This window comes from Hordeum vulgare, chromosome 5H (assembly GCF_904849725.1).
Source record: "Hordeum vulgare subsp. vulgare chromosome 5H, MorexV3_pseudomolecules_assembly, whole genome shotgun sequence".
NCBI classification, from domain to species: domain Eukaryota; kingdom Viridiplantae; phylum Streptophyta; class Magnoliopsida; order Poales; family Poaceae; genus Hordeum; species Hordeum vulgare.
Window position 1 is genome coordinate 490823083 of NC_058522.1, and position 25569 is coordinate 490848651.

The 25569-nt window shown below is 44.3% G+C and overlaps 3 protein-coding genes across 3 annotated transcripts; all 3 read left to right on the plus strand.

Moving 5' to 3' along the window:
• The first annotated feature begins 10448 nt into the window (after window positions 1–10448).
• Window positions 10449–14394, plus strand: LOC123399856 (hsp70 nucleotide exchange factor FES1). The gene is made up of 8 exons (XM_045094238.1): window positions 10449–10833; window positions 11247–11338; window positions 11903–12053; window positions 12410–12537; window positions 12968–13126; window positions 13201–13383; window positions 13731–13931; window positions 14024–14394. Exons 1-8 carry the CDS (start codon window positions 10521–10523, stop codon window positions 14048–14050), a joined length of 1254 nt encoding a protein of 417 aa, XP_044950173.1. The 5' UTR covers window positions 10449–10520; the 3' UTR covers window positions 14051–14394.
• A 532-nt stretch (window positions 14395–14926) lies between these two features.
• LOC123399857 (DNA repair RAD52-like protein 2, chloroplastic) lies at window positions 14927–18449 on the plus strand. The gene is made up of 4 exons (XM_045094240.1): window positions 14927–15449; window positions 17169–17206; window positions 17748–17839; window positions 18060–18449. Exons 1-4 carry the CDS (start codon window positions 15169–15171, stop codon window positions 18204–18206), a joined length of 558 nt encoding a protein of 185 aa, XP_044950175.1. The 5' UTR covers window positions 14927–15168; the 3' UTR covers window positions 18207–18449.
• A 4393-nt stretch (window positions 18450–22842) lies between these two features.
• On the plus strand, window positions 22843–25066 carry LOC123399858 (UPF0664 stress-induced protein C29B12.11c). The gene is made up of 5 exons (XM_045094241.1): window positions 22843–23221; window positions 23983–24094; window positions 24241–24312; window positions 24420–24634; window positions 24724–25066. The coding sequence occupies exons 1-5, from the start codon at window positions 23112–23114 to the stop codon at window positions 24827–24829; spliced, it is 615 nt and encodes a 204-aa protein (XP_044950176.1). The 5' UTR covers window positions 22843–23111; the 3' UTR covers window positions 24830–25066.
• The last annotated feature ends 503 nt before the right edge of the window (window positions 25067–25569 follow it).

A 25569-nucleotide genomic window follows, 5' to 3' on the forward strand; every position in this document is an offset into this window, starting at 1 on the left:
TCACCACCTTAAAGGGCACCACTAGTGGAATCACAATATCTTGGATTGTGTGAGATCATGAGGAGAATACGGTGTCCCTAGTGGTCCCTAGTGGCTTCTTGGGCAGCATTGTGCCTCCACATTTCTTCAACTGAGACGTACTTCCCCTCAAAGCTTTACTTGTGTTGTATCCTTTGCTTGCTTGTTTTGTTGTTGTTGCTTGCATCATATAGGTTGTTCACCTAATTGCATATCTAGACAACCTATTTGTTGCTAAACCTAATTTGATAAGAAAAGCTAAAAATTGGTAGTTACATATTTACACCCTCTAGTCAAGCATATCAATCCTTTTAATTGACATCAGAGCTACGTCTCTTTTAAAGGCTTAACCACCCAAAGAGTATGGTTGACAAAGAGAATGACGATGGGGAGAATTCCGCGGCCAGATCCGTGACCGTGGTCACCCGCGATAATTTGAATGAGGCCGTTGCCTCTTTCAAACCATCCATGGTGAATGAGGCCACGGACACGCTTAGTAAGTTCCTTGAGAATTTTAAACTCCCCACCAATCCGAAGGATTTGGTTAACGCATTCCATTCGGAAACGGATATCGACTCCAACAAGGAATCGGCTAGTACCAGACTTCCCAAAACCTCTCAAGGAATTAATGGATCGGGCACGAATTCCACGGTTGCCCCTCCCCTATCCTATGGTGGACCGGTTCCCTCAACTCATATTAATCCTAATGGGCCCCCACCCAAGCTTGATTTTGGATTTTTTGTATCAAGTCTCATTTGAATCACATCTCAACGCAATTATGGAGGGTGATCGAGCAAAGCTTTAACCCTCATGATCGCAACAACATGACTCCAAGAGAATAAGTGGACAACCAACTAAATGCTTCCGCTTTGTTCATTCTTCAATCCGTCATGCCTCCTGAAGATCTCTCCCACTTGCATCCTTTGACCATTTCCGAAGATGTCTGGACGCGCATCAACTCATTGTACAAAGGGAGCTCAAGCATTCAATGATGCAACTTTGAGATGGTTCTTGATGAAGCAGATGAGTATGTGATGAATGAAGACGAAGACCCAAGGGAGGTCTACTGGAGATTGACCACCCTTGTCGTCTGTCTCCGAGATCATGAGAGCAAGGTCATGGATGACACTTGGGTCAAGCGCATGTTCCTCAAGGCCACCATGCCATTCTACGAAGGCATGTCTTTCGTGATCCGTCAAAGACCACACTTTCACTCCTTCTCCTATTTATACCAGAAACCCCAGAAGTAAAGAGAGAACTTATGCTTCGCCGCTGCAACTCTCTGTATCGATGAAAAACCCATCTGGAGCCTTTCCAGTACCCCGTCGGAGAGGGAAAATAATCTTCGATGGCCATCGTCATCATCCCGACAGAGGCCATAACGAGGAGGGAGTAGTTCACCCTCGGGACTGAGGGTGTGTACCCGTATCTATGTGTTCAATCTCTCAATCTCTCCCTCTCTCTCTTGTGTTCTTGAGAAAGCACAATCTTGATGTATCACGGGCTTTGTTAATATAGTTGGATCATATGATGTTATTCCCTTGCTACCTTGTTGTGATGAATTGAATCTTTCCCTTTAAGATCTCGTTATGTTGGATTGAATATTTTGGTTTGAGAACACTTGATGTATGTCTTGCAACAAAGAACACTTGATCTCGTTAAGTCTTCAAACCACCAAAATCACTAAGGGGCACTAGATGCACTTACAGATACCCGTAGTGACATTGGGGTATTCAATTGATTCACTTGATATATGTCATGACATCGACTTGCAGATTCCAGTGACATTGGGGATCTATGCATAGGGGTTGATTGCACGTTTTCATACTATGTTCTCTGATAGAAATCTTGGGGTGCTCCTTGAAGTTCTTTGTGTTGGATTGAATATGATAGATCTGAAATTGTTTGATGCATGTCAAATAATTTACCTATGGATACTTGAGGTGACATTAGAGTATCTAGGTGACATTAGGGTTGATTGCTATGTATCATGGGTGTTATTCTAGTACAAACTCTAGGGTTATTTGTGACACTTATAGGAATAACTCAAAAGATTAATCAGAAAGAATAACTTTGAGGTGGTTCTACTACCTACACCAATTTCATCTTATTGTTTTCCGCTAGATAGGAACTTCGGAGTGATTCTTTGTTGCACACTGAGGGGTGATCATATGATTCTATTATGTTAGCATTGTGGAGAGAATGCAGTAGTGAAAGTATGAACCCTAGGCCTTATTACCAAGAATTTATACAATGTTTTGCTCATTGTTTTACACTTGCTTCCTTGCTGTTTTTATATTTTCATATTACAAAAACTATATCTATCATCCATATTGCACTTGTATCACCATCTCCGCCAAACTAGTGCACCTATGCAATTTGCCTTTGTATTGGGTGTGTTGGGGACACAAGAGAATTTTTGTATTTGATTGGAGGGTTGCTCGAGAGAGACTATCTTCATCCTACACCTTCCACGGATTGGTAAACCTTAGGCCATCCACTTGGGGGAAATTTTCTATTGTCCTACAAAACTCTGAGCATGGAGGCCCAACATAGTCTACAAGAGTAAAGTTGTGTAGTAGACATCATGTTTTTTCTGGAGCCATTGCCGGGGAGGTGAGTGCTTGAAGATAATCTTTAGAACCTGGAATTAAATCTTTTAGTTTCTTGTATTTCACTAGTTTGGTTTTATACAAGAAAACTAAAAAAAATGAAATTTAGGTTGCCTCATTTGCTTCGTCTTTACATAGTCTTTCGCGAAAATGATGGTTTGGGAAAGTGTGCTCATTTGTTAAAGGAAAATTTTTGTTGGGTGCATGAAGGGGTTGGCACTTGCACAACAATGGACTAGACTTACCAATTATTCTCGAGCGTGATAGCTTACAAGATGTGCAACTGATCAAGGCTTCGGGGCACGGTCGCTCCCAATATGCCATGGTGCTCAATGAGATGAAAAGGCTTTTGGGTGAGAGGGAGGATAGTATTAGTCATATTTCGAGAAAGCAGAATAAAATTAGTCATGTTTTAGTTAATTTTAGGAACACGGAGGACCATACTGTGGTTTAGCTCTGCTCCGGACCAGAAAACGTTCCTAGTTTATGTAGGGGTGAATTTCTTTGCTCTTGAATAATTCATTCCCTCTACCCCGCAAAAAAAGAGATGCTCATGCGACGGTACAGAGTCACAAAGGTCGGAGACGAGGTATAAAATATTGTTTATAGTGACGAGTCCGTTGCTACAAAACAATACAAAAATAGTATGAGACTTTTTTTTTGCTATATTGTTAATAGGTATACAACGAGCACAATCCAACATAATGTTTCCAAACGCTAAATATTTCCATCCAATCAACATTTTCTCCTCCATCTTCACCTGCAGAAGACTTGTTCTCCCAATGGGCTTTCAAACAAATAAGATGCAACTAATAGAAAATCCATCCACACACATGAAGCAATTGGGAATTTGGGACAACACTAACCAGTTTTATCTCCGAATCCAAAACAGTTTGTCCACAACTCCTCTTTGCTTAGTGGAATTACGAGTGACGAGGCGCGCAGGAGCGACGGGCGATGAGGGCGCACGCGGTGGCGAGGGGTGATACAATGCCGAGGGGCGCACGCGGCGGCGAGGAGCGACAACACCGAGGGGCGTGGCGGCGTCTCGGAAGAGATGTGAGGTGAGGAAAAGACGGCGTGGAGAGAACGGTTTTATGTGGTAATTGAACCGCCCGCGTATTGAAATTACGAGTGGTGGACGTGTATATGGCCCACCACATGAATGGTAATAAGTTGTGGCGGTCAGTAACATTGCCCACCACTGTTCAAATGGCCTTATGGGACACCCCTCCCAAAAGTTACGACCATTTAGCTATGACGGGTGCAAAGTCGTGTCCGCCACAACTAATAAAAGTAGCAATGGCGGTCGTGACATGCAACCCGTCGCTATTGTGTTTCATCATGGGATAGGATTTGGAATGGTTCATCTGTAACGAGCACATGTACGGGCTCGCCACTGCTATGTGTGCAGCTATGGCGGGAGCACCAAAGATAACGTTGGTGATGGTGGAAAGGAGGATAAGTGGCAACACATATGAGGTGTCATGTGTTGAAATAAACGACATGGACCTACTGTGGTCTTGAGTCATTGTTATTGGGTTAGGGAAGTATAGTATTTTTTTTCTTTCGTTACGACGCACGGACTCTTTTGCTAGTCAAAAAAATTGTCATGCATCTTTACTTTTTACTTCAGTTTTTCCAATTTTTATATCGGATCATACTTTTTCTACAAAGCATCCGTCTCCTGTAGAGGATCCCGCTACATCATCTAAACCTATTTCTCGTGGCATCCGACACTACATGACATACGGGGCATCATCCTGGGGCTATTCATTGGCCATGCCATCACTATCGTGCATGTGTCCATGCAGTCGTGCTGCTTGCTGCCTGCACCTTCACGACCATGATGACATGCTATAATGCTTATACAATGGTGAAAAGACCTCGATGACGCCTAGAGGGGGGGGGGCGAATAGGCTATTTAAAAACTTCTTCAGATTTGGCTTGAACCTGATGCGGAAATAAACTAAGAGGGTACTTGTCAAGCACAAATCCTAAATGCACTAGGCACTGCAACGTGTATCAACAACACAATCTACTAAGATGGACACAATGCAGTTACTAACAAGCACAAGTAAGTTACACAAACTTACTTGAGCTATATCACACGACAAGTAGGTGAACAACACAAGATACTAGATCACACTATATCACACGATATATCAAGGGCTGCAAGTATGTACGTGTGAATATAGAGGGTATGCTTGAATGATTAATCTTGTACAAGAAATGGCCAACACAATATAATGAGCACATGCAATATGCACTGTATGTATGCTCAAATAACACAAGTAAACCACAAGTAAGGAGTTAGGGTTAAGGATAACCAAGGTCACTGAGACGAAGATGTATCCCTATGTTCACTTCCTTGGAGGGAAGCTAGTCACCGTTAGAGAGGTGGATGTTACCACGAAGGCACACCAACGCCACGAAGGCTCACCCTATTCTCCCTTTGAGATAACACCACGAAGGCGTTTCTCAACCACTAGTGGTAAGCTTTGAGGTGGCTTCCAAACCCTCACAAACTTTTCCGGGAAAAATCACACGGATTGATTCTTCTCCGAAGAACTCCTACCGCCTAGGAGTCTCCAACCTCCAAGAGTAACAAGATCACGGGGAATGCTCAAAACTTGCTCAAATCACAAATAGCTTGGGTTGAGAGAAGGAGAGGGAGAAGATCTATCTTTTGATTGGAACAACTCTCAAAGGGGCTCACAAATGCTCTTGGGATCTAAGATTTGGAGTGAGCAAATGTGTGTGAGGTGGAAATGTGTTCTTATGAGGATAAGGTTGTGTTAGGCAACCCTCTCACGAAGTGGGAGGGGGGTATTTATAGTGTGGAGAGAAAAAGAGCCGTTGGGGACACTTTAAGTCACAAAGGGTCCGGACGTCCGACAATTGTCGGAAGTCCGGGCGTCCGTGAGGGGCCGGACGTTCGACCGGGGTCGGACGTCCGAGACTTTTAGGCATGACTGGAACTCTTCTAAATTCATCAGCGGCCGGACGTCCGACAGGGGTCGGTCGTCCGAGGCCTGTAGATGTGCCTGAACATATTTGAATTCATCAGCATACGGACGTCCGGAGTGGCCCGTAAGTCCGTGTTATACAGCTCAACTTCTACTGGTGGTAGGTTCTGAATTTTCGACGGGTGTCGGACGTCCGGCGCTCGGTCGTCCGGAGGGAGCCGGATTTCCGAGATGTAGAACTCAACTTCTACTGGTGCAGGCTTCCGGATTTCCGACGGGTGTCGGACGTCCGGCGCTCGGTCGTCCGGAGGGAGCCGGATTTCCGAGATATAGAACTCAACTTCTACTGGTGCAGGCTTCCGGATTTCCGACGGGTGTCGGACGTCTGGCGCTCGGTCGTCCGGAGGGAGCCGGATTTCCGAGGTATAGAACTCGACTTCTACTGGTGCAGGCTTCCGGATTTCCGGGACTTGGCCGGACATCCGGGCCTCGGACGTCCGGAGGTGGCCGGAAGTCCGAGTTATATGGCTCTGATTTCTCTGGTATAGGATTTCGGATTTCCGAACTAGTCAGTCGTCCGGTCCTCGGACGTCCGGAGAAAGCCGGATGTCCGAGGCACTGGTTCTGTTTTCAGATAACAACAAAACAGTGGAGATGTGGTCTGAGCAGAAAGTGATGATGTAGTTTGAGCAAGTTCATCGCAAAACCTGTGATCCCCTCTTAATAGTGCGGGATCCCTAAGGACTCAAGAATCATAAAAGAGTACTGATGATCCATACTTGAGTGTATACTTTTATTCACTGATCATCACTCCGCACAACTAACGTCAAAGGAACTGATACCTTTGAGTTAGCCCACAACTAACGTCAAAGGAACTGATACCTTTGAGTTAGCCCTTTCACCTGAGCTTGATGTTGTTGTTCCTTCTTGGCTCAAGTTGAAAGCAAGACATGATGAAGTCTTCAAGTAGCTTTCCCATACACAATGCGGAAAGCCTAGCTTATGTATTTATCTTCATTTGTCCACCATGTGTGAACATCCACAAGAATCAAGCATGTAGTGCTCAAGAATGCTTATCTTGATCTTGTCCTATCCACCATGTGAACATCCACAAGAATCAAGCATGTAGTGCTCAGGAATGCTTATCTTGATCTTGTCCTTGTTAGCACATGATCATTGACAATAGTTTCAATGATATATTCGTGCTGATCCACTTGAACTTGCACACCACAATCTTGATGACGATCACCACTTGACGTCATCCTTCATGGGTTGTATGAGATCTTCCTTTTAACGCAAGCCCAATGGAAACACACCTAACCCCCACATAGGAGTCTCACAAAGACCATGGGTTAGTACACAAACACGTAATGGACAATGCTTACCATATCATGGGATCACTTGATCCCTCTCGGTACATCTTATACGCTTTGTGTGTTGATCATCTTGATTTACTCTTTGTCTGAGATCTTGAACAACCTAGTGTTTCTATGACCATTCTTTGGATAATAACTTGAATAACATCTTGGTCAACATATAAATTCCTTGAACCCAACAGATGGACTTCAAGAAGTGCCTATGGACAAGTCCTATAAATATAACTTAAAACAACCATTAGTCCATAGGAGTTGTCATCAATTACCAAAACCACATATGGAGATATATGCTCTAACAAATGGTTGCTTTTTTTAACACAAAACAAACGCAAACGCTCATATATACGTGCATACACTTATTCCTATGAACGCACATACGCATACCCTACCCTTATGAGCACCTTTAAGAAACTAAGCCGACATATCATCTTGAGATTTATGAAGTCATCGTAGGCGCATCTCTAACTCTTTACGCTATATGTATCTATATACACGCGTGAAGTGTCTTTTTTCATGTTTTTGTCACGATTAAATAAATATATTTTTCATAGGAAAGTCGGACTTATGGGGGTCACATGGACGATTACATGGACAATTGGTGTTGTTGTGATTCATACGCGCGATGTTACAAGGCCAGTCAAAACCGAATGTGCAACGCTGCAAGGCCTATCGGTGTTTGTGCAAGTCAGGGCGCCTAGCATTCTAAGTTTGAACATCGCATTTTTGTTGTGTTGTTAAGTTGTGCCATCATGCTACAAAACATGGGTGACGTTGTAAAGCTGACCCATCGTCCCATCCTGTAGGACTTGTTCTTTTAGAAAATAAAAAAGTTGGATGGTGCTACAAAGTCGACCCGTGCAACTCCAGACTGGATGAGTCACGTTGCAAGTACGACAACCACAATTTTTTTTTTACCACAATGTCGTATTACAAAAATCTGGTGACATTACAAGGGTGGCCGATACTGCTACCAGCTGGATATACAATGATGAAGAGAATCCACAAACAAACGCTCCTGCTCCAACACGTGATAACTAGGCCCACGTCGACCGCCTCCACAACGACAATAAACACCCACCACGCATGCATGCTTTTGCAATGCACGCCATGTTGCAAAATGACCAGGGTGAAGGATGGCCAAGGAATGTTTGCAACACGAGCGCAATATGGATGATGCTACAAACCTCAAAGGCAACATGGGCATGTTGCAAACGGTGGGCCCCAGCAAAGGCACGTTGCAACGCGAGCGCAACATGAGTCATCTTGCAAACCCTGAGCGCAACAAATACAAAACGGCACCTCTTGGTGCTGTGGTGAGATGGCGTGGAGGCTTCATGACCGCGGTGGCGCAACATATATACGATACTCCCCACTATGAGTAGCCTTAGAGTATAGATTCACTTATTTTGCTCCGTGTGTAGTACATAGAGGAATCTCTAAAAAGACTTATATTTCGGAACGGAGGGAGTAGATGCCAACTAAGCAAAAATAATAGTATGAAAGGTAGTTAATGAGGAGAAAGACAAATAGAGTAGCATATTATGTTACCACCGCGTATCGGTACTCAATGCAAAATGACTCTACAAAGCAATAAATGAGCTCATATATGTTGCCACATCTATGACACTACTCACTATAAAGGTAGTAACATAGAATAGTAACATGCATATATTACTAGTCTAAGTTACTACATCCATAGTGGGTAGTAACATAGAGATAACAACATTGAATCTTTTATTTATTAGCTTATAGATTCATCTTGTCTTGATATGTGTTATATTACTCATAGTATGAGTAACTGACTATATTACTCAATTTTCTTTCTTTTTTTCTTATTACTTAGCTGCCACATCACATTTTTTGCTTAGGCGACATCTATGTTATTACCTATGTTAGAGCATCTACAGTTGGAACTTGCAAATCCGGCCCCTCAAACGTCCGGGGACGTTTTGAACACCTACTTTATCGTCCGTGTAGCCGCACCTCTCATATTTTCCTCATATATTCGATCACTTGCACGTGATTGGTGGACAAGAAGAGAGAGAGAGAAATAAAGAAAGAAAGAAAAAAGATGGTTTGGGGTGGGGTCGCGTCCTACGTGGCAGACTGATCGGGTGTGCCCAGACGCGTTCGCGAGTCCTCATATTTGAAATGGATATGAATGGTGTCGGTCAGTCCGGGCATTTAAGATAAGTGAGGGATCCGGCTGGATCGATTTTTTGTGACCGGTCAGCGACCAGATGGGTTATCTGGAATTTTGAGACGAATTTAAAAATTCCGGTTGTAGATGCTCTTAATCCCATTATGAATAGTGTAACATACAGTACTAGTAGTAAAATATGAATGTTACTAGTCTATATAAGTTGGAAAAATCTATCCCTCAACCGACAGATCGAGCAGAGGACATCCGTCACCTCCTTCGATCGACATGTGGGCATGTGTCACGCGTTCCTTGCAGCTCCGGAACCGCGGCATCCTCTACCACCTCCTCCACCTCGGCTTCCACCGGAGCTGGCGCCTCCTCGGCGGCGGCGAAGATGCGCCAGTTGCGGGGCGCGGGCGCGGTGAAGGAGAGGGAGGTGCTCGCAGGGAGGAAGACGGCGGCGTGAAGGAGTGGGGTTCTGGAGGGGAGGAGGCGGAGAGGGAGCGTGGCCGCTCGGCCGCGACGCCGGCCGGCCATCCGGCCGCCGCCAGCCGCCCATGAACGTTGCAAAAAAATTCCGCAACTTGACCTTTGTTGCAAAAATTCCTGAAACATGACCTTTGTTGCAAAAAATTCTCCCGTAAAAGTACCTATGTTGCAGAAAGACGAAGAAAAGAAATGTGCAACAAGCAAATTGTTTCCGAAACTCGACCGTTGTTTCAGGAATTAACGGGTCCAAAGTTTATTTTTTGCAACAAAGCGAAAGTTTCTGCAACTCAACCATCGTTTCAGAAATTATGCGTAGCAGCGTGCTTGTTTCCGCAACTGAAACGTTTCGGAATTTTGTGTGGTGGACGGGAGACGACCGAACTGATGATCGGACAGTGCACGCGTATGCATCGAACGGCTAAAAGAGTGATGAATGGTTACTACAAATCCATGGATGAATGCCCTAGCAGTCCCATATAAGTTACTCTCGAGTCTCGAGTTCTCGACTATGACTAGCCTCAGCCGGTTGGTTTAAATGGTTTTCCAACCGTAAAAGCGAGCCCGCAGGCAACGTTTCATCGCGCCGTTCATCTCCGAACGAACGGTCAGCGCGTACCTTCTCCGACGTGATGCCACCCAGCCAATGAGAGTGTTCCGAACACCGAACGAGGGGCTCCACGCAGCCGTGTTCATCCATATTCCCCCCTAAACAACTGCAGTTCTCACAAACCCGTCCCTCGACCCGCTGCGATCGGGGTCCAGCGCGAATACTGCGTTCCTCACGAACTCACGAGAAACTACGCAGTCACCGAACCATACAAAACGCAGAGAGCGCCTCGACATCTCGAAAATTCCAAACAGCAAAAAAATAAAAAATAAAAGAACCCTCTTCCCTCCCCACTTCTGCTGCTCCATGGCCATGGCGAAGGCGAGGCCGCGCTCGGCGCGATCCAGTCACCGCCGCTGCAACCTCCTCCTCTCTGTTGCCCTCCTGTCGGCGCTTCTCCTCCTTCCGGCGGCGACGGCCTCCGCGGCGGTGGCGGTGGCGGTGGCGGCGGAGGGGGACGAGGAGAACAGGTCGCGCGGGGCGGCGACGCAGTGGGCGACGGGGAAGGACGAGGGGGAGCTGGCCGCGGAGCGGGAGGCCGCTGGCGAGGGGTCTGTGGTGGAGGACGACTTTGCGGGCGGCTTCGGCTCCCTCGACAGCATGCTGCAGTGGGCCATCGGTACGGGAAGCCCCCAAACCCCCTCAGAATCTCAGATAGTCAGATTTTACGGTCAATTATTTCGATTCGCTTTGGAAAATGTTGGATTATGAGTAGCGGAACTTCTCAACTGCAGTGTTGCTTGCTGGTTGTCGCTTAGTAATTGGATTGCAACGAAATTTCCCTAAGTGTTACTGATTTTTAGTCAGGCTTCCGACCTTATAAATAAATACATAATACTGTAGCTAGTACCATGAAAATTGGTAATCTGTCCTTAACTTATTAGTGGATAAGCTGAAGTTGGTTTAAGATGTAGGAACTTGCAGCTTGAGGCTGCAGTTGCACTGTAAACTTGTAAGTCTGGTTGATTTTGGAGACACGGCTGCATTTTACTGAGTTTTATCTGGTATTGGTGGTTGGTTTTGGTGACACAGGGAATTCGGATCCAGGAAGGCTGAAAGAAGAAGCGGCGGATGTGCAGAAGTTATCTGAGGATGAGCTTCTCAAGCGGCGGCATGAGATTAAGGTGAGAATTTCTGCTTCAGGATTCATGCTTTGGGTTTTGTTGTGTCATACGTATAAAATTGCCATGCCTGCCTCTAATTCACATCACAACGTAGTAGTGCTTTTCTGGATTGGTCAGCTGCATTGTACGGTATACCTAGTTGTTAAAGTTGTTTGTTTATAGCTTCAGATGTGTGCTTGCTGTGATTTGGATTGTCATCACATTTGCTCTGATGTAAATTTATGAATTTAACAAACTTATTATTTATTATCATGTTGTGTATTTGCCTTAATATCTTTAACGACCACTCACCATTGACGTATTCATGTTTAAACTTTCCAAGGTTGCATTATGGCTTCCATTATAATTGTTATATGTCAAACAAAAGACAAAGCATTGTTATGTTATCCCTATGTTAATTTTCCAGAGAAACCTATGCTAACTATATAAGATAGGCATGCATTCTTTTGGGCATCAAGTTTTATGATTAGGCGGATAGCTGGTATGTGGTCACCTCTATATAGATGAAACGCAAAGCATAAGCATGATTGCACGCCATGCTGAATCTTATTGACTTTCTTACAGGACTTGATGGAGAAGTTAAAGATGCCATCAGACGCTGACTTAATGAAGATTGCAATTGCTGACTTAAACAATGCTTCCATTTCACTGGAGGATCGCCAGCGTGCATTGCAAGAGCTTTTAATTCTTGTTGAGCCCATTGATAATGCCAATGGTAACTTTATATTTTCTTTTAGTTGTACATCAATATGGGAGTATTTCACTGCTGTGCAAATCAACCAGAGTTATCTGCCTATAACAATGTAGTATAACTGAAACATCTAACTTTTAACATTTAGAGTTTATGCCAATGAAATAATCTAAAGTTTTGCCATTACCACCTGTTTTAGATTTTGTAGTGATTTACTAGGGTACTCCGTGTATCAAGTGTTTATGTAGTTTACCAGCTTTACGAAGGAAAAAAAGAGAGACGAGAGCCAAAATTGCATGCAACAATGGCTTAGATTTGTGTGTGTGTGACTTTTTGGAAGATTCTCTGAAATTGTTTCTTGCTCGTTCATTTGTGACCAGACCTTGACAAAATTGGGGGCCTTGTTCCTGTGATTCAAGATCTTAATAATGCAAATGAAGAAATACGGACCACCTCTGCATGGATCCTGGGTACAGCCAGTCAGAATAATGCCCTTGTCCAAAGCCAGGTAATGCCATTAATCGTGCACAAAGGAGCATTTTGATTTCAAAGATGTATCTTGTTTCTGCAGAGTATCCACTTCATTATTAATAGTATTATGCAGATTTGGGGAGTAAATTTTCTTTTTTTGTGAGCAATATGTGTAGTTTATGTGTTGTTCAGGTCAATCAATGAATGCTGCTGTAAATTTGTCTCTTTAACTTCACTAAATATGCTTGAAAATGATGTTTATATGTCTTTCATTTCACCATTGCAATACCATTGTAGTAGTTTCTTCTATTTTCTTTTCAAACTGATTGTCAACTGTGCATGTCATTTTATTAAGAGCCAGTTTCCTTCTGTGTTTCCCCATAGGGGTGTCTGTTGTTGAAGTATTTGTTATAATCATTTTTTGTTCTAGCCATGTAACATGTGCTGACTGTTTTTTTCTTGGTCAGATTCTTGGTTATGGGGCTTTGGCAAGATTAGTGAAGATGGGTTATTCCACTTCGACAAAAGAAGCTGCAAAGGCAATGTATGCTATATCGGCTTTAATCAGAAATAACGTAAATGGTCAGGAGGCATTCGCTTTGGAAAATGGGAACGCAATGCTGCAGGTAGTGAAAAATTCTATCTTGGGAATACAAGCACATAACTGGTTCAGCTGTGACGAAATTTCCCACTTTTGCAGCACATCTTGGGAAGCAACAGTGTTGATGTTGGGCTTCAGAAGAAGGCAGTGTTTTTATTAACAGATCTAGCGGACTTTCAGCTAAATTCTGGAAACTCAGGGCTCACTTTCTTAAGTGAACGCGTTTTGCTGAAGTCAGTCACTGATATGTTATCAGAGTTTGATCTTGACCTTCAAGAAAAGGTATGATCAGAGCCACCTCTGACTCTGTAGATCACTATGATTAGCACTGGTTACCAGCTCATAGTCTGCACTCTCAATGACAGTTGTTCCTTGTGTCATTTGGTGCATGAATTTGCATCTTTCTTTTAGCACCTGGCAGTATAATTACGCATGGATTTATTGTTCAATGTTATTTCTCTCAGCAAGGACTTTAGGAGAAAGTTGTAGAAATGCAATTACTTAACTCCTGTCAAGAAATGGAAGTAACGACTACTGTAGTTCATTTGACAAAAAATCGGCATGCCAGCAGTAAAACCTACAACACTACTCTGTCACGGGTTTTGGCTGACATTCCGTTTCATTCGCAGGTTTTGTTGGCCATTAGGAGCCTACTGAAGCTTCCCTCGACAGACGCCAGGGACTTCGAGTCATGCGGTCTAGACAGTGTTCTGTACAGACTGGGGGTGCAGCTGGAGGAGCTGCCTTCAGAGGACCAGAAGGAGTATGCCGGGGAGGTTGACGCCCTCCGGAGAGAAGTGTTGATGTTCTTCCAACAGAAGCTCAAGCCGGTAAACTAACATAACAAGGCATCCTTGCCAAAACATCATCAGTGACTTCCAACTGTCTGATCCTGAGCTAACTTCCCGCCTTTGTTCTGCAGGGTACCGCTGCCGCGGCGGCGTTATAGACAGCACACACGGATGAAGGGAAGGGAAGCAGCCTGCCGAGTTTTCGATCCAGTGACTCAGTGCTGGTTGCCAAGTTTTTGAAAGAGTAGATTATTTTCCGAAAGAGTCTGTCTGCCGAGTTGAGTCCCCTCTTACTCTTGCAGGAGGGTTAATGGGTTATAGTGCTGTGGGATTGGATGGATAGATAGGTTAGACACTTGATAAGATATGGTTAGTTTTCCCATTCGCAGGACTAGTTACGACATCTGCTGTGTTACTTGGAAGGTTTTCCTTTTACTGGAGGAAGAGACGATGATCTTCCCTGTTGTGTAGCTCCTACAATGAATCAATGACTTTGTTGGAACGCACCCTTGTCATGTGCTGTTTCCTGCATTTTGTGATCGTGATGTGGTTGCGACAGTAGACCTGACCGGCCCCTGGGGGCTGGGGCAAGCGCAAGAGCTGGTACGTTTTGCGGCTCCGGCGTGGCCTCGTCTGGGCCACCGTCTTCCTTGAACCCGGCTAGTCGCGCGATGCGGCCGCAACAGTCGTGTGTCCGGCATGACATCGGCGCCAAACTTGCGGCGATTCAACGGGCACACGGCGCGGGGTAAACGCATTCGCAGCGGCGGTCAGCGGAGCGCGTGCCGCGGACCCGTCCCGTCCCGTCCCTCGCAGCAGGCATATCGTGCCCGTACCGTACGCCTCGCCTGCGCGGCGTGGTCCCTGGACCACGCGCCTCCGCCGTGACCACGCTCACCAACCCGCGCCGCGCTCGGCCCGGCCTCGTCTTCTCATCACGGCACGGTTACCGGAAGCGGTAGTAGTAGTTGGCAGGCGCGGCGCACGGGGCATGCCCACTCGCCTTGGCCCTTGGCTGGCGCACGGGTAGGTAGCCAAGCCAAGCCGCCGAGACCGAGCTGCTCCTGCTCCTGCTCTCGCCGCAACCAACCAACCTTCCGCTTCCGCACTCGCACTCGCACGGCTGGAAGCGGAACGGAACCCCCGGTCCTTTTCTACTCCCCTCCCTCCTCCTCCTCCTCCTCCAGAACCCAGGCCTCTGACCTCTCCCCCCTCCCACCGCTCGCACGTACAGCGCGCATTCCTCCGCAGGGTCAACCCCGGCGGCCGGCCAACCATGGAGGCCGCGGCACTCCGCCCCTTCGCCGCGCCGCTCGGGCCCGCGAGGAGGGCGGGCGTAGGCTGGCGGTGCGCGCCGGGCCAGCGGCGGCTTGGGAGGGGCGCGCGCGTGGTGGCGAGGCTGGACGGGGGCGTGGGGAAGGGGGTGCCCACCACCAACTACGTCGTGCCGCTCGACAAGGCCACCGGGATGACCCGCCCGCTCGTCGAGATCCTCAGGGACCTCAACAAGCGCGTCCCCGACAAGATCATCGACCCCGACACCAACACCGTCCCATGGTACGCTCACCACACCCGCCCCAACCCATTAACTCCCCTCTCCGACGCCCACCGTCTCCTTTGTTTGCTCGATTCGATCTGTTCCGCCGCGTCCGAGCAGATAGTCCTGATTTTACCGGATGTTGGTTCAGTCCTAGAGAGAGACGAGCGCTGGATTAGTTTTGCTCGAGCTACTTGCATCTTCCTTCCCTGCTTGTTTATGTTTATTCTCTCAGATTGAAATGGTCCGGGCAAACGCATTTGGTGGTGCCACAGCTTTTCTACCGGAGGATTAATACCTTGGTAGCTCATCCAAGTCCCACGTCGGACAATACTTCACTTCACTCCTTGTCAAGTTGCTCTCTGTTGAAATGATACTACTACTATGTTCACTGTTGTCCTCGAAAAGAAATCCAAGTATCCAACTAGGAGCTGTTAGATTTGACAGAGGAGCAATGAAGATAGGATGGCTGTGAACAAGACCCGACCTGGTTTGCATAATTTCACCTGTCTGACTCCATAACTACCCGTTGGCCTACAATAAAATAAGTCTAGGTACTAGCTTATGCACTAGATTGACCAGACTTGTGATTAGATAGTTTACTAATGTTCTGCAACTTTAGGCTGTTGCTTGCTTTGTTGGTAGGTCCGAAACATCCGTTAGATTGGAAGGTTACTTGAGCCACTTTTCTTCTGTTCCACTTTCAGGGTTTGGTAGATAAGGTATTTAAAGTCAGTGGTCAATTATTTGGTGTTGTTGATCAAGTTATGGACAAGGACAGGTTGGACACTTCTGGTAACCTAAAAAGCCAAAGAGTTCTGCTACTTTGGACTTTGTAGAAGGATAACAGCTGCAGTTATGTGTTTCCTGTCATATCATCTTATTTTAACACCACTGTGCCTATGTTGCTTTTTAAAATGGATCGCGGGCCTCTGGTTTTAAATCTTCATAATATCATATATTTGTCGGATAAACAATGAAGTTTGCATATACAGTCTTTTTAGCTGGAACATTATACAGTTAGTAATCATTCCGTGGCTGTTAAATTGGAGCGTAGCTGTGAGCTGAATTACATCATTTCGGTCTCCTTTTTTTGTAACGAGAAATGATACAGTGGTGTCTGTATGTATGCTTTCAGTTATGCCAAATCAATTAAATCACCTTGATATCAGCTATCTTAGCCAATGGAGAAACTATTCTGAGGTTAACTAATAGGAGAGTAGAGTGCAACTCAAGTATGAGTTACTTTTGTCATCTATCTCTTGTCAGAAGAGTGACGTGTCTAGCCTATCTGAAGACCCCTTAAGCTAGACATTCCAACAAGCTACCTTTTCCATTTGATAAAAGATTGTTGCTATCTAGATCACCTAATCTTAAAGCTAGTTCTGGCTACTCATTAACATGATTGCTTCAGAGCATTTTCTTTTGCCACGGGTTGGATTTGTTGGATGAAAGGTGGAATAATTAACTTACTGCTCCCAGTCTGCTCCTAGTCTTTTGATAAGAAAGGCTGTAGTTGCATATCCCTTGTTAAGCTGGCGATGAATTACTTGGATTCAGTGAACCTTTATTTTAATGGATACAGTGGAAGTAAGCCTGACAAACATTGGCATACAGTATCAGTCATTGGCAATAATTTGTACTGACATAACTTGGATTTCTACTATGACTACTTCTTTTTACAAAGTTGGGTACCTTTCCCCTTACAGAATCTTTTTTTTTAATCTCTGATTGTGCAGGTACCATGCCAACAGAATGCTGAGCTTTTATGCACCAGGTGATTTCTCGTTAAAATTACAAACGTCCACTTGCGATTAAAATTTACTTTTCTTGTAGATTCCTCTCTATTTGTTTCAATTGAACTTTAGTTCCAAGTCTGTATTTAGGTGCATGTACTTGTGTCCTCACAAACTTCATATTGAGAGATACCATCTTATCAAGAACACATGACCAGCTTGTACCATGCCTTACCTATTACTCCCTTCGTCCCAAAATAAGTGGCTCAACTTTGCACTAACCTTGAACTAAGGTTAGTACAAAGTTGAGTCACTTATTTTGGTACGGAGGGAGTAGTTTGTTATAGAGAATCAGTATGATGCCTCGTTATACTCTTCTGACATTGTGTTTGGTGAAGGTGCCATGTTTCAGCTACTAAATTTTTTGAGTCATTAGATTGGATTGTTGAACTACAGTGATCATACATCAATTCTGGAAGATACCCACATAGAAAAATAGGAGGAAAAGAAATGTGAAACGCCGAATACAAAAAAGTACCAGGTTTAGTAAAGAAAAGTGATCGGTGATTCCTATATTTTCAGGTTGGTGTGGTGAAGTTCGTGATGTTATTTATTCCAACAGTGGAACTGTGACTGTGGTCTATCGAGTGATTCTGAAAGGAACGGATGGAGAGGTATACGTTCTCCTCTTTCTTTTTCGCAGAAGGAGCATATGTCTGTCCAATACATATTCTCCACTAAAAGTTTTCAAACGTCCACTTTTTGAGCTAACAAAAAGTGGGAATTGTTGAAGTACATGGGCGAATTTATTTAGCTGATAATTTTAACATACAACGACCTTTATTTTCTTCTTATGTTCGTGCAATTTAACTCACTCCTATGTGCATGGTATAGGCTTTCAGAGACGCGACGGGCACGGCAAAGGTGCACCAGGGACGCAACGATGACGCTGTTGCGGCTGCAGAGGAGGCAGCATTCAGCAAGGCCTGTGCGCGGTTTGGTTTCGGCCTGTACCTGTACCACCAGGATGAGATCCCATAGGGTGATAGGGGGGACGGCACACTTTGAGATTCATTCTGCAATGGAGCTGGTCAACGTGGGTAGGCACACCCTTGGAGAGTTGGAAATGCTGCGCTGGTGCTTAATGCTTGTGCAAGAAGCATGTAAATTGTTCCTTCTGTTACTTCTTTTTTGTTGTTGTTGTCGGTGTAGCCTTGCAAGATTCATCCAGCTAGAGAAAGTAAAAGAACATATGGAATAACGTGATGTTACTTCTGTGCTGTATTTTCTGCATCACGTAGTTTCTCAATTTTGTTTTGTTTTCTGTTGCAGCACTTATGATCAGTAGCACTGTAGTACTAAAGTACCACGTTGACAGAAATTGTGTACTATTTGTTGCTCAAACTTTTTTACATACATAAACAAAACTTTTTTACATACATAAACAATTTTTCTTTTTAGCAAATGATATGATTATACTCCCTCTGTTTCAAAATAAGTGTCTTGAGCTTAGTACAATTTTGTACTAGAGTTAGTACAAAGTTGAGACATTTATTTAGGGACGGAGGGAGTATTACACAACAAAGATATCTGATAAAACCAAAAGTTATATAAAGTTCATGTCCAAGGAGTTTTTCCCCTGAATACATGCATGGCTGTTGTTTTAGTTGCTCCACCAGACATTACCTGAGTGTTTTGTCTAGAATGGATGTTTTCTTTTAGTTGGTGGTAAATGTTGATCTTGTAGCTCAGTTTGCTTTGCTGCCTCGTTAATAAAATCGGACAGGGGGAAACCCCTTTCTTTTCAAAAAAAAATAATGCATGGCGAGTTCAAAACAGATCATTTCCATGTATACTTCTCTTCATCTGTGATGGTTGTTGTTTTGTCTCATTAGGCCTGAGCAGGATGACTTCCCCACTGTTTAGTACCACAAGGGGGTGTTGAAGTTATGCCTTTGACTTCGAATCACTGACTCAGGCCCATTGTCGAATCCTACTCAGCAATTGTCGAATCCTACTCAGCCGAAAAGGGGGCTCTGATGATTGTAGTCGTCACTAGGTGGTCTAGAAATCTGAATGTATTTTCTACTTCCCCCGTCCCAAAATTCTTGTCTTAGGTTTGTCTAAAAATGAATGTACCTAAATACCAGAACTGACTAGATATATTCATATCTAGACAAATCTAAGACAAAAAAAATTAAGACGGAGGAAGTATTACTTTGGTATTCTTTATATCGGCAAAAACAGATTGGAAGTTTTTCTAGGGGAAAAAAGTTTGGAACGGTGAGTATTGTGGAACAAATAAGGTGGTATGTTCAAGTGGTGGCGAAAACGCACCTTTCTTTTTGTTATCACCAACTGTTTGGGTATTTGTTTGAGTTCCTACACAAATTTTTATCGTGACGACTTCATTTTAGTAATTCCATTTTAGGTTAATTTTTTCAGGTGGCATTGGTCAACTCATAGACAATCAAAACCTACCTCATATTTGCTATCAATAAAAAAACATATCTCGTATTTGATTGTATAGTGGCCATGGCCGTATGGACCTTGTTAGGTTTTGGTGAAATAAATAGGAAATCTTGTCGTATGGACCGAGCTGGTGAAGCTATATTAAGATACTTGATGAGCATCCAAGATAAAGAGGTACGTATAATGGGACAGACAAGCTTTAAAGAAATTATAGCAACCACAACTTGGTCCTTACGGTGGGAACTCAGGAAATTCCTCCACGGTGAACAATGTCAATCTATTGCTCAGGTTTATTATTTTGTGAAAGCCCTTGCTGCAAATTCTCGTCTAGCTTGCTCACCAAGGAGTAAAGTTAGAACGGGGGTTTGGACAAAACTGATAAAAGTTTATGTAAAGCTCAATATGGATGTTGACTTATTACAAAGTAGGTATTCTCATGAAAAATGGAAAATTTATTGCATCAACTAAGGAGAAAACTAAGATTTTGCTCTGATACCTTCACAAGAGTGGCCCTAACAACAGGCTTGCCATGAATTTTGACGTGCATTGTTGGTAGTAACAAAATTGCTACCAATTATGATAATACATAATGATCATTTCAACGATGCATGATGGACACTCATCTTCACATGCTAGCGCTATTAACTTTGATAAAAATTGTGGTTTTTACTATTGAGGGAGATAATAACATTGATCAAATATATGCTGAGGTGTTTTGCTGTCAAGTTAGAAAACTCCCCATGAAATGCTTAGGAGTTCTTGTGACATTCACTATGCTTAAGACTTTTGATTGGGACTTCCTTGATGCTAAAATGATCAAGATACTAGCAGCTTGGATGAGTTATGCCGCTTCCTCAGGGGCTAGGGTTACTCTAATCAAATCTAGCCTTGATGAGATTCCATCATATTTTATGCCTATGTTTCTTCTTGAGAGGACTTCCATCGAGAAAATGAATGCTTATCGTAGAAGATTTTTCTAGAGAAAGGCTAGGGAAAAGTGGGCATATCATATGGTCAAGTGGACCAAAATTTGTCAGTCTAAGAAAATTGGTCGATTGGGTATTAAAGACCTCCACAAACAGAATGTGAGCTTCATAGTTAAGTGGTGGTGGAGGCTTGAGTCTTGTGATAGCCTATGGGAGTGTATCGCTCGCACCCGATACTTCAAACGTAAGACAATAGCTAATGTGCAGGCAAGATTTAATGATTCCCCTTGCTGAAAAGCAATTATGAAGGTGAAATAGGTATATATGAAGGGTAGGGTGATCGAAATCAATAATTGGGATTTAGCCAGGGTCTAGCATGATCCCTAGATGCTTGATGTCCCCTTGAAAATAGTATATCATATTCCGTTTGACATTTTTCATGACCATGAGTATACTTATGAGTTTGCTAAGAAATTTTTTGTGATGCCATTCATACGTAGTCTTTTTGCTGCTCTCGAAGATTAGTGGGGAGAAATTGTCAATATGGCTAAAGAGCCCCGTTAAATACTTCTCCTGATAGAGTAACTTGGATATTTGGAAAAAGGGCGAATTCACTACAAAGTTTGTGTATGAGTGGTTAGAGAAAGACTTGTCGTGGTGTGATTATAAATAGGTGTGAAAAGCCAAGATTCCTTTGAAAATTAAAAAAACTTCTTTGCCAACTGTTTCAAAATGTGATTCCTACCCGGGATAATATGCGTAAAAGAAATTGGCATGGGAACCCTGCTTGCTCCTTTTGCTACGATGTTGAATCGGCTGATCACTTGTTCTTTGGGCGTGCTTCTGCTTGGTCAGTTTGGGGGACCTTTGGTCTCGCTCTCAGGGGATGGTGCAGGTTGTGGCTTCGTTGGCAGATCGCTCGACTTCGCGGGGCAGGTTGGTGCTGGGAGGCAATGCTGGAGCTTGAGATGAATGAAGCCTTGTTGTCTTGTTGGTCTGTAATGGTCCTCACAGGGGTTTGATGCGTGCTGAGTTTCACGTGGTCTCATTTTGCTAGGTGGTTAGCAGTTCCCTGTTTGCTTTTGTTGTTGCTAAAACTTTGCTAAGGATGGGCGGTTAGTGTCAATAGGTTTTCGTACCGTGGTGGATGGTTCTTTTTAGAATCATCTAGATCGGGTTTTCTATTGATGCCCCAACTCACTCTCCCCTTTTCAATTTTTTTTTACTTTAGATTTCAGTTTTCTGTCCAAACATTCCGACTGATGTATTTCCGTTAAGCAATTAATATAAAGGGAGATGAGTCCGAGGTTGGAAAAAGGTGCTAGTGCTATTTTTAATGATTGTTACTTTGTGTTTCTTGAGTTTACTCGGGTGATCTAGCACATGAGCTAGCCACCTTGGCTAGGCTTTCTCCTCCTAATACTTGGTTAGATGCAGTGTCGTGGTTTTAACATGCTTGTAACGGTACAACCATTTTGATAAATGAATAAATGAGGTCTTGAAGTATAAAAAGAAACTTGACCAACACCATCTTAAAAAAACCTTAGGTCATATTTGATTTACGGTAATTGGGTAGGGGTTATACTCCCTCCGTTTCTAAATATATGTCTTTTAAAAGATTTCACTACGAACTGCATACGGATATATATAGACATATGTAAATTCATTCATTTTGCTTTGTATGTAGTTTATAATAAAAAAAATTAAGGACTTATCTTTAAGAATGAAGGGAATGGAAGATAAAAATTTCATAGGAAAAATAAATTCTTTGCGGCTCTTTGGTTTGTAGGAACGGAATCTTATTTCTATGTAGAACGTAGACCAATTCTTCATATTAAAAAACCATCAGTTTAAACATAGTGAAAATATATTTTATCTAAGCATCAAATGACATGCTTTTTTTATAAGAATTTAAGATGCATATCATCTTTTTTTCTGTCTTTTATTCATGTATACTCCCTCCGTCTCAAAATTCTTGTCTTAGCTTTTTCTTGAAATGGATGTATCTAAATATTAAAACTTGACTAGATACATTCATATCTAAACAAATTTAAGACAATAATTTTGGGACGGAGGGAGTATGTGATATCGTTATACTGAAGCAAAGGAGGCCTTAACTCACATTTTTCGGCTATAGTATAAAACACGGGTTTGCGGTGGGGCCACACGCTTCGACCGGCCTCTGGAACTCTCCGCGCCTCCCCCGAGAGATCGAGCAGTGCACGCGATCGATCCCCTCGCGCATAAACGCGTCCGACCCAACCACCCAGCCCCAGCCCAGCAAACCACCATACCATAGTCGACTCGCAATCGCAACGAAACCAAACAACCCGACCGCTTCGAGAAGCCAAGCCTCGCCTCGCTACCAAGGCACCCAGACCCAGGCCTCCTCCCGGGAATCGGAAACCGCGTCCCAGCCACGCCCGCCAGCCCAGCCCCAACCCATTCGTCGCTCCCCTGATCCATCCGGCGACGCGGCGCGGCGCGGCGGAGCAAGGAACGAAGGCTCGAGCAGCAGGCGGGCGGAGAGGATCCGGAGGCCGGAGAGATGGCGGAGAACCCGCAGCTGTTCGGGAACGGGATGCCCGTGCCCTTCCACGGCGAGATGTTCGTCCTCGCCCGCGACGGCGTCGAGTTCCACGTCGACAAGATCCCCTCGTGCGTAGCCCCTCCTCTCTTCTCGCCCGGCCCGGTTGCTTTCGCCTCGCCTGGGCAGATTAATCGCTTTTTCTTTTTTTCTCGATCTAGCATCGCAAGCGACCGCGCCATCCGGATGGATGGGGATTTTAATTGGGGATTAGGTTTTAGGGTTGGATGCGAAGAAACGGTGGGGGGATTGATTGGCTGGCTTCGGGGATGGCTTTAGCAGCTCTCAGGAATCGGCTCGTCTGAGGTTCCGGGTGGAGCGGGCGGCCCGAATCGAGTTGAGCCCTTGGTTTGCGAGGGGAATTTCTGCCCTTCAGTGGCTGACATGTCGCCTTGTGACGAATGTTAGCTGTGCTCGTGCTAATCCTTGTCTTCTTCAAGGGTTGCAAAACATTCAAGTTCGAAAGGTTTTATGTGCTTGTGATGCGTGGTGGTTTACCACCACTACATAATTTGGAACGCTTGGTTGGAACTGCTAGGTGACTAGAAGAAATATAATGCTGCATGTTGTAAGGTTTGGGATTTTGGAACGGAATACGGTGGAAACACCGTGGCGCAGTCCATAGGTCGTGAGCTACAAATGCGGCACCCATTTATCTCTCGTTGTGTAAGAATTAGATAAGGAATATGCTTTCATTTTGTGCTCATTTAGAAAGCTTTCTCATTATGTTCAGCTTGGGATTTTATCTCGTTAAATTACACACCACTTTGCACGAAAAATAACTAACTGGATGCTATCATCAGTCTCATATGGTTGCTTCGCCTGTTCTCAGGGCGCCCGGCGGTCACGCAAAAACAAAGGGCACCATATACCTTTCTAACATAAGGATGGTGTTTGTCGCCGCCAAGCCTATTGGGAATTTCTTTGCCTTCGATATGCCTCTGGTGAGTAAATGGGCCATGAAAGTTGTCTAATCCTGTCCCCTGTGAATCTGAAAGGAACAGTTGATGTTGCCTCCTTGATTATTTCATTACATCATGAGTTCATAGCAAAATGTGTAAATTCTCTGACATGGCAAACATGTTTGCAGTTGTACGTGCACGGTGAGAAGTTCAACCAGCCGATATTTCACTGCAACAATATCTCTGGATTTGTTGAGCCGGTGAGTTGTTTGTCACTGAACATTTCATGATCGAATCGGCGAATACTTGCACATCCTACATTCCTAAACAAACACCGAAGATATTAACCGTGTGGGTTTCAATCCAGGTTGTTCCAGAAAGCCAGAACAGGGCTTTGTACTCCACCCACACCTTCAAGATCTTGTTCAAGGAAGGTGGATGTGGCACCTTTGTGCCACTCTTCCTGAACCTGATCACGTCAGTGCGGCGCCACAATCAGTTTGAAGCCCAGCCTGCTACCGTGCCCCGTGTGGACCCCATGCAGGCAGCGCAAACTCCTGTTGACGACATGATGCGCCATGCGTGAGTGCAAGATCTGCCATTTCCCAGTCTTCTCCTCCCAGCTATTCCCCTGTTGTGCTGTGAACTCACAGGTTCTCTCATGTTTACAGGTATGTCGATCCACATGATCCTACCAAGATCTTCCTCCAGCAGCCTGCAGCAGAATCCCAGCTTAGGAGGAGAAACTACCACGGCCCCGCTGACAACACGTACTGATGCTTTGGCCTGATTGGGAAGTGCATGTGTTTTCAACGATCTATATGTGGTGCACACGAGCAATATATCTGTTTGGTGTCATTCTGGTGATTCTCAGTGAAGAACGTGGTGGAAGTATACTACTCGCATTATCTTGGACAATTGTGTGTCTCGCTGTTGGATTCAGCCCAGATCTTGGTAATAATGTACATACAAAGTGATCTGCTTGACTATATATATGTTGCTGATCTCGTCGTATAGTTGTTCCCTTTAGAGTTAAAACTGGTTTGGATGCAGAGTAAGTTTGTGTCGACGTCTTCCGATGGGTGTGTTCGTTTGGTCCATTCAGCCTCTTGAGCCTTGGCAGGGCAATCAGAATATACAAGCCTAGGATGGCAACCTCTCATCGTTTGGTCCATTCAGCCTCTTGATCCTTGGCAGGGCAATCAGAATATACAAGCCTAGGATGGCAACCTCTCATCTCAGTAGTAATGTACTCCTTTCGTCCCGTAATATAAGAGCGTTTTTGACACTATGGGATGGAGGGAGTACATATAAAGTGGTCTGCTAGGCTCTACGTTGCTGATCTGCTGCAGAACTAGTAATCAACACTTGGAATAAACACATCACAGAGACAGACAGAACAATGCCCTTGGGTTTGGGCCAAGGAAGAAAATATTACAAACAGTTTATTGCAAACCAATCGGAAACAATTATTGGATGTTCGTTCAGCATCTTCTGCAATATTTTACTCTCTCAAA

What these genes read in the sequence shown, in the direction of transcription:
- LOC123399856 (XM_045094238.1), top strand. Translation starts at nt 10,521, where the DNA reads ATGGCCATGGCGAAGGCGAGGCCGCGCTCGGCGCGATCCAGTCACCGC. An exon ending in AGCGGCGGCATGAGATTAAG is followed by an intron (nt 11,339 to 11,902) that starts GTGAGAATTTCT and finishes ACTTTCTTACAG; the next exon opens with GACTTGATGGAGAAGTTAAA. An exon ending in ATGGGAACGCAATGCTGCAG is followed by an intron (nt 13,127 to 13,200) that starts GTAGTGAAAAAT and finishes CCACTTTTGCAG; the next exon opens with CACATCTTGGGAAGCAACAG.
- LOC123399858 (XM_045094241.1), top strand. Translation starts at nt 23,112, where the DNA reads ATGGCGGAGAACCCGCAGCTGTTCGGGAACGGGATGCCCGTGCCCTTC. An exon ending in TTGCCTTCGATATGCCTCTG is followed by an intron (nt 24,095 to 24,240) that starts GTGAGTAAATGG and finishes ACATGTTTGCAG; the next exon opens with TTGTACGTGCACGGTGAGAA. An exon ending in GACGACATGATGCGCCATGC is followed by an intron (nt 24,635 to 24,723) that starts GTGAGTGCAAGA and finishes TCATGTTTACAG; the next exon opens with GTATGTCGATCCACATGATC.
- LOC123399857 (XM_045094240.1), top strand. Translation starts at nt 15,169, where the DNA reads ATGGAGGCCGCGGCACTCCGCCCCTTCGCCGCGCCGCTCGGGCCCGCG. An exon ending in GCTGAGCTTTTATGCACCAG is followed by an intron (nt 17,207 to 17,747) that starts GTGATTTCTCGT and finishes CTATATTTTCAG; the next exon opens with GTTGGTGTGGTGAAGTTCGT. An exon ending in TGAAAGGAACGGATGGAGAG is followed by an intron (nt 17,840 to 18,059) that starts GTATACGTTCTC and finishes TGCATGGTATAG; the next exon opens with GCTTTCAGAGACGCGACGGG.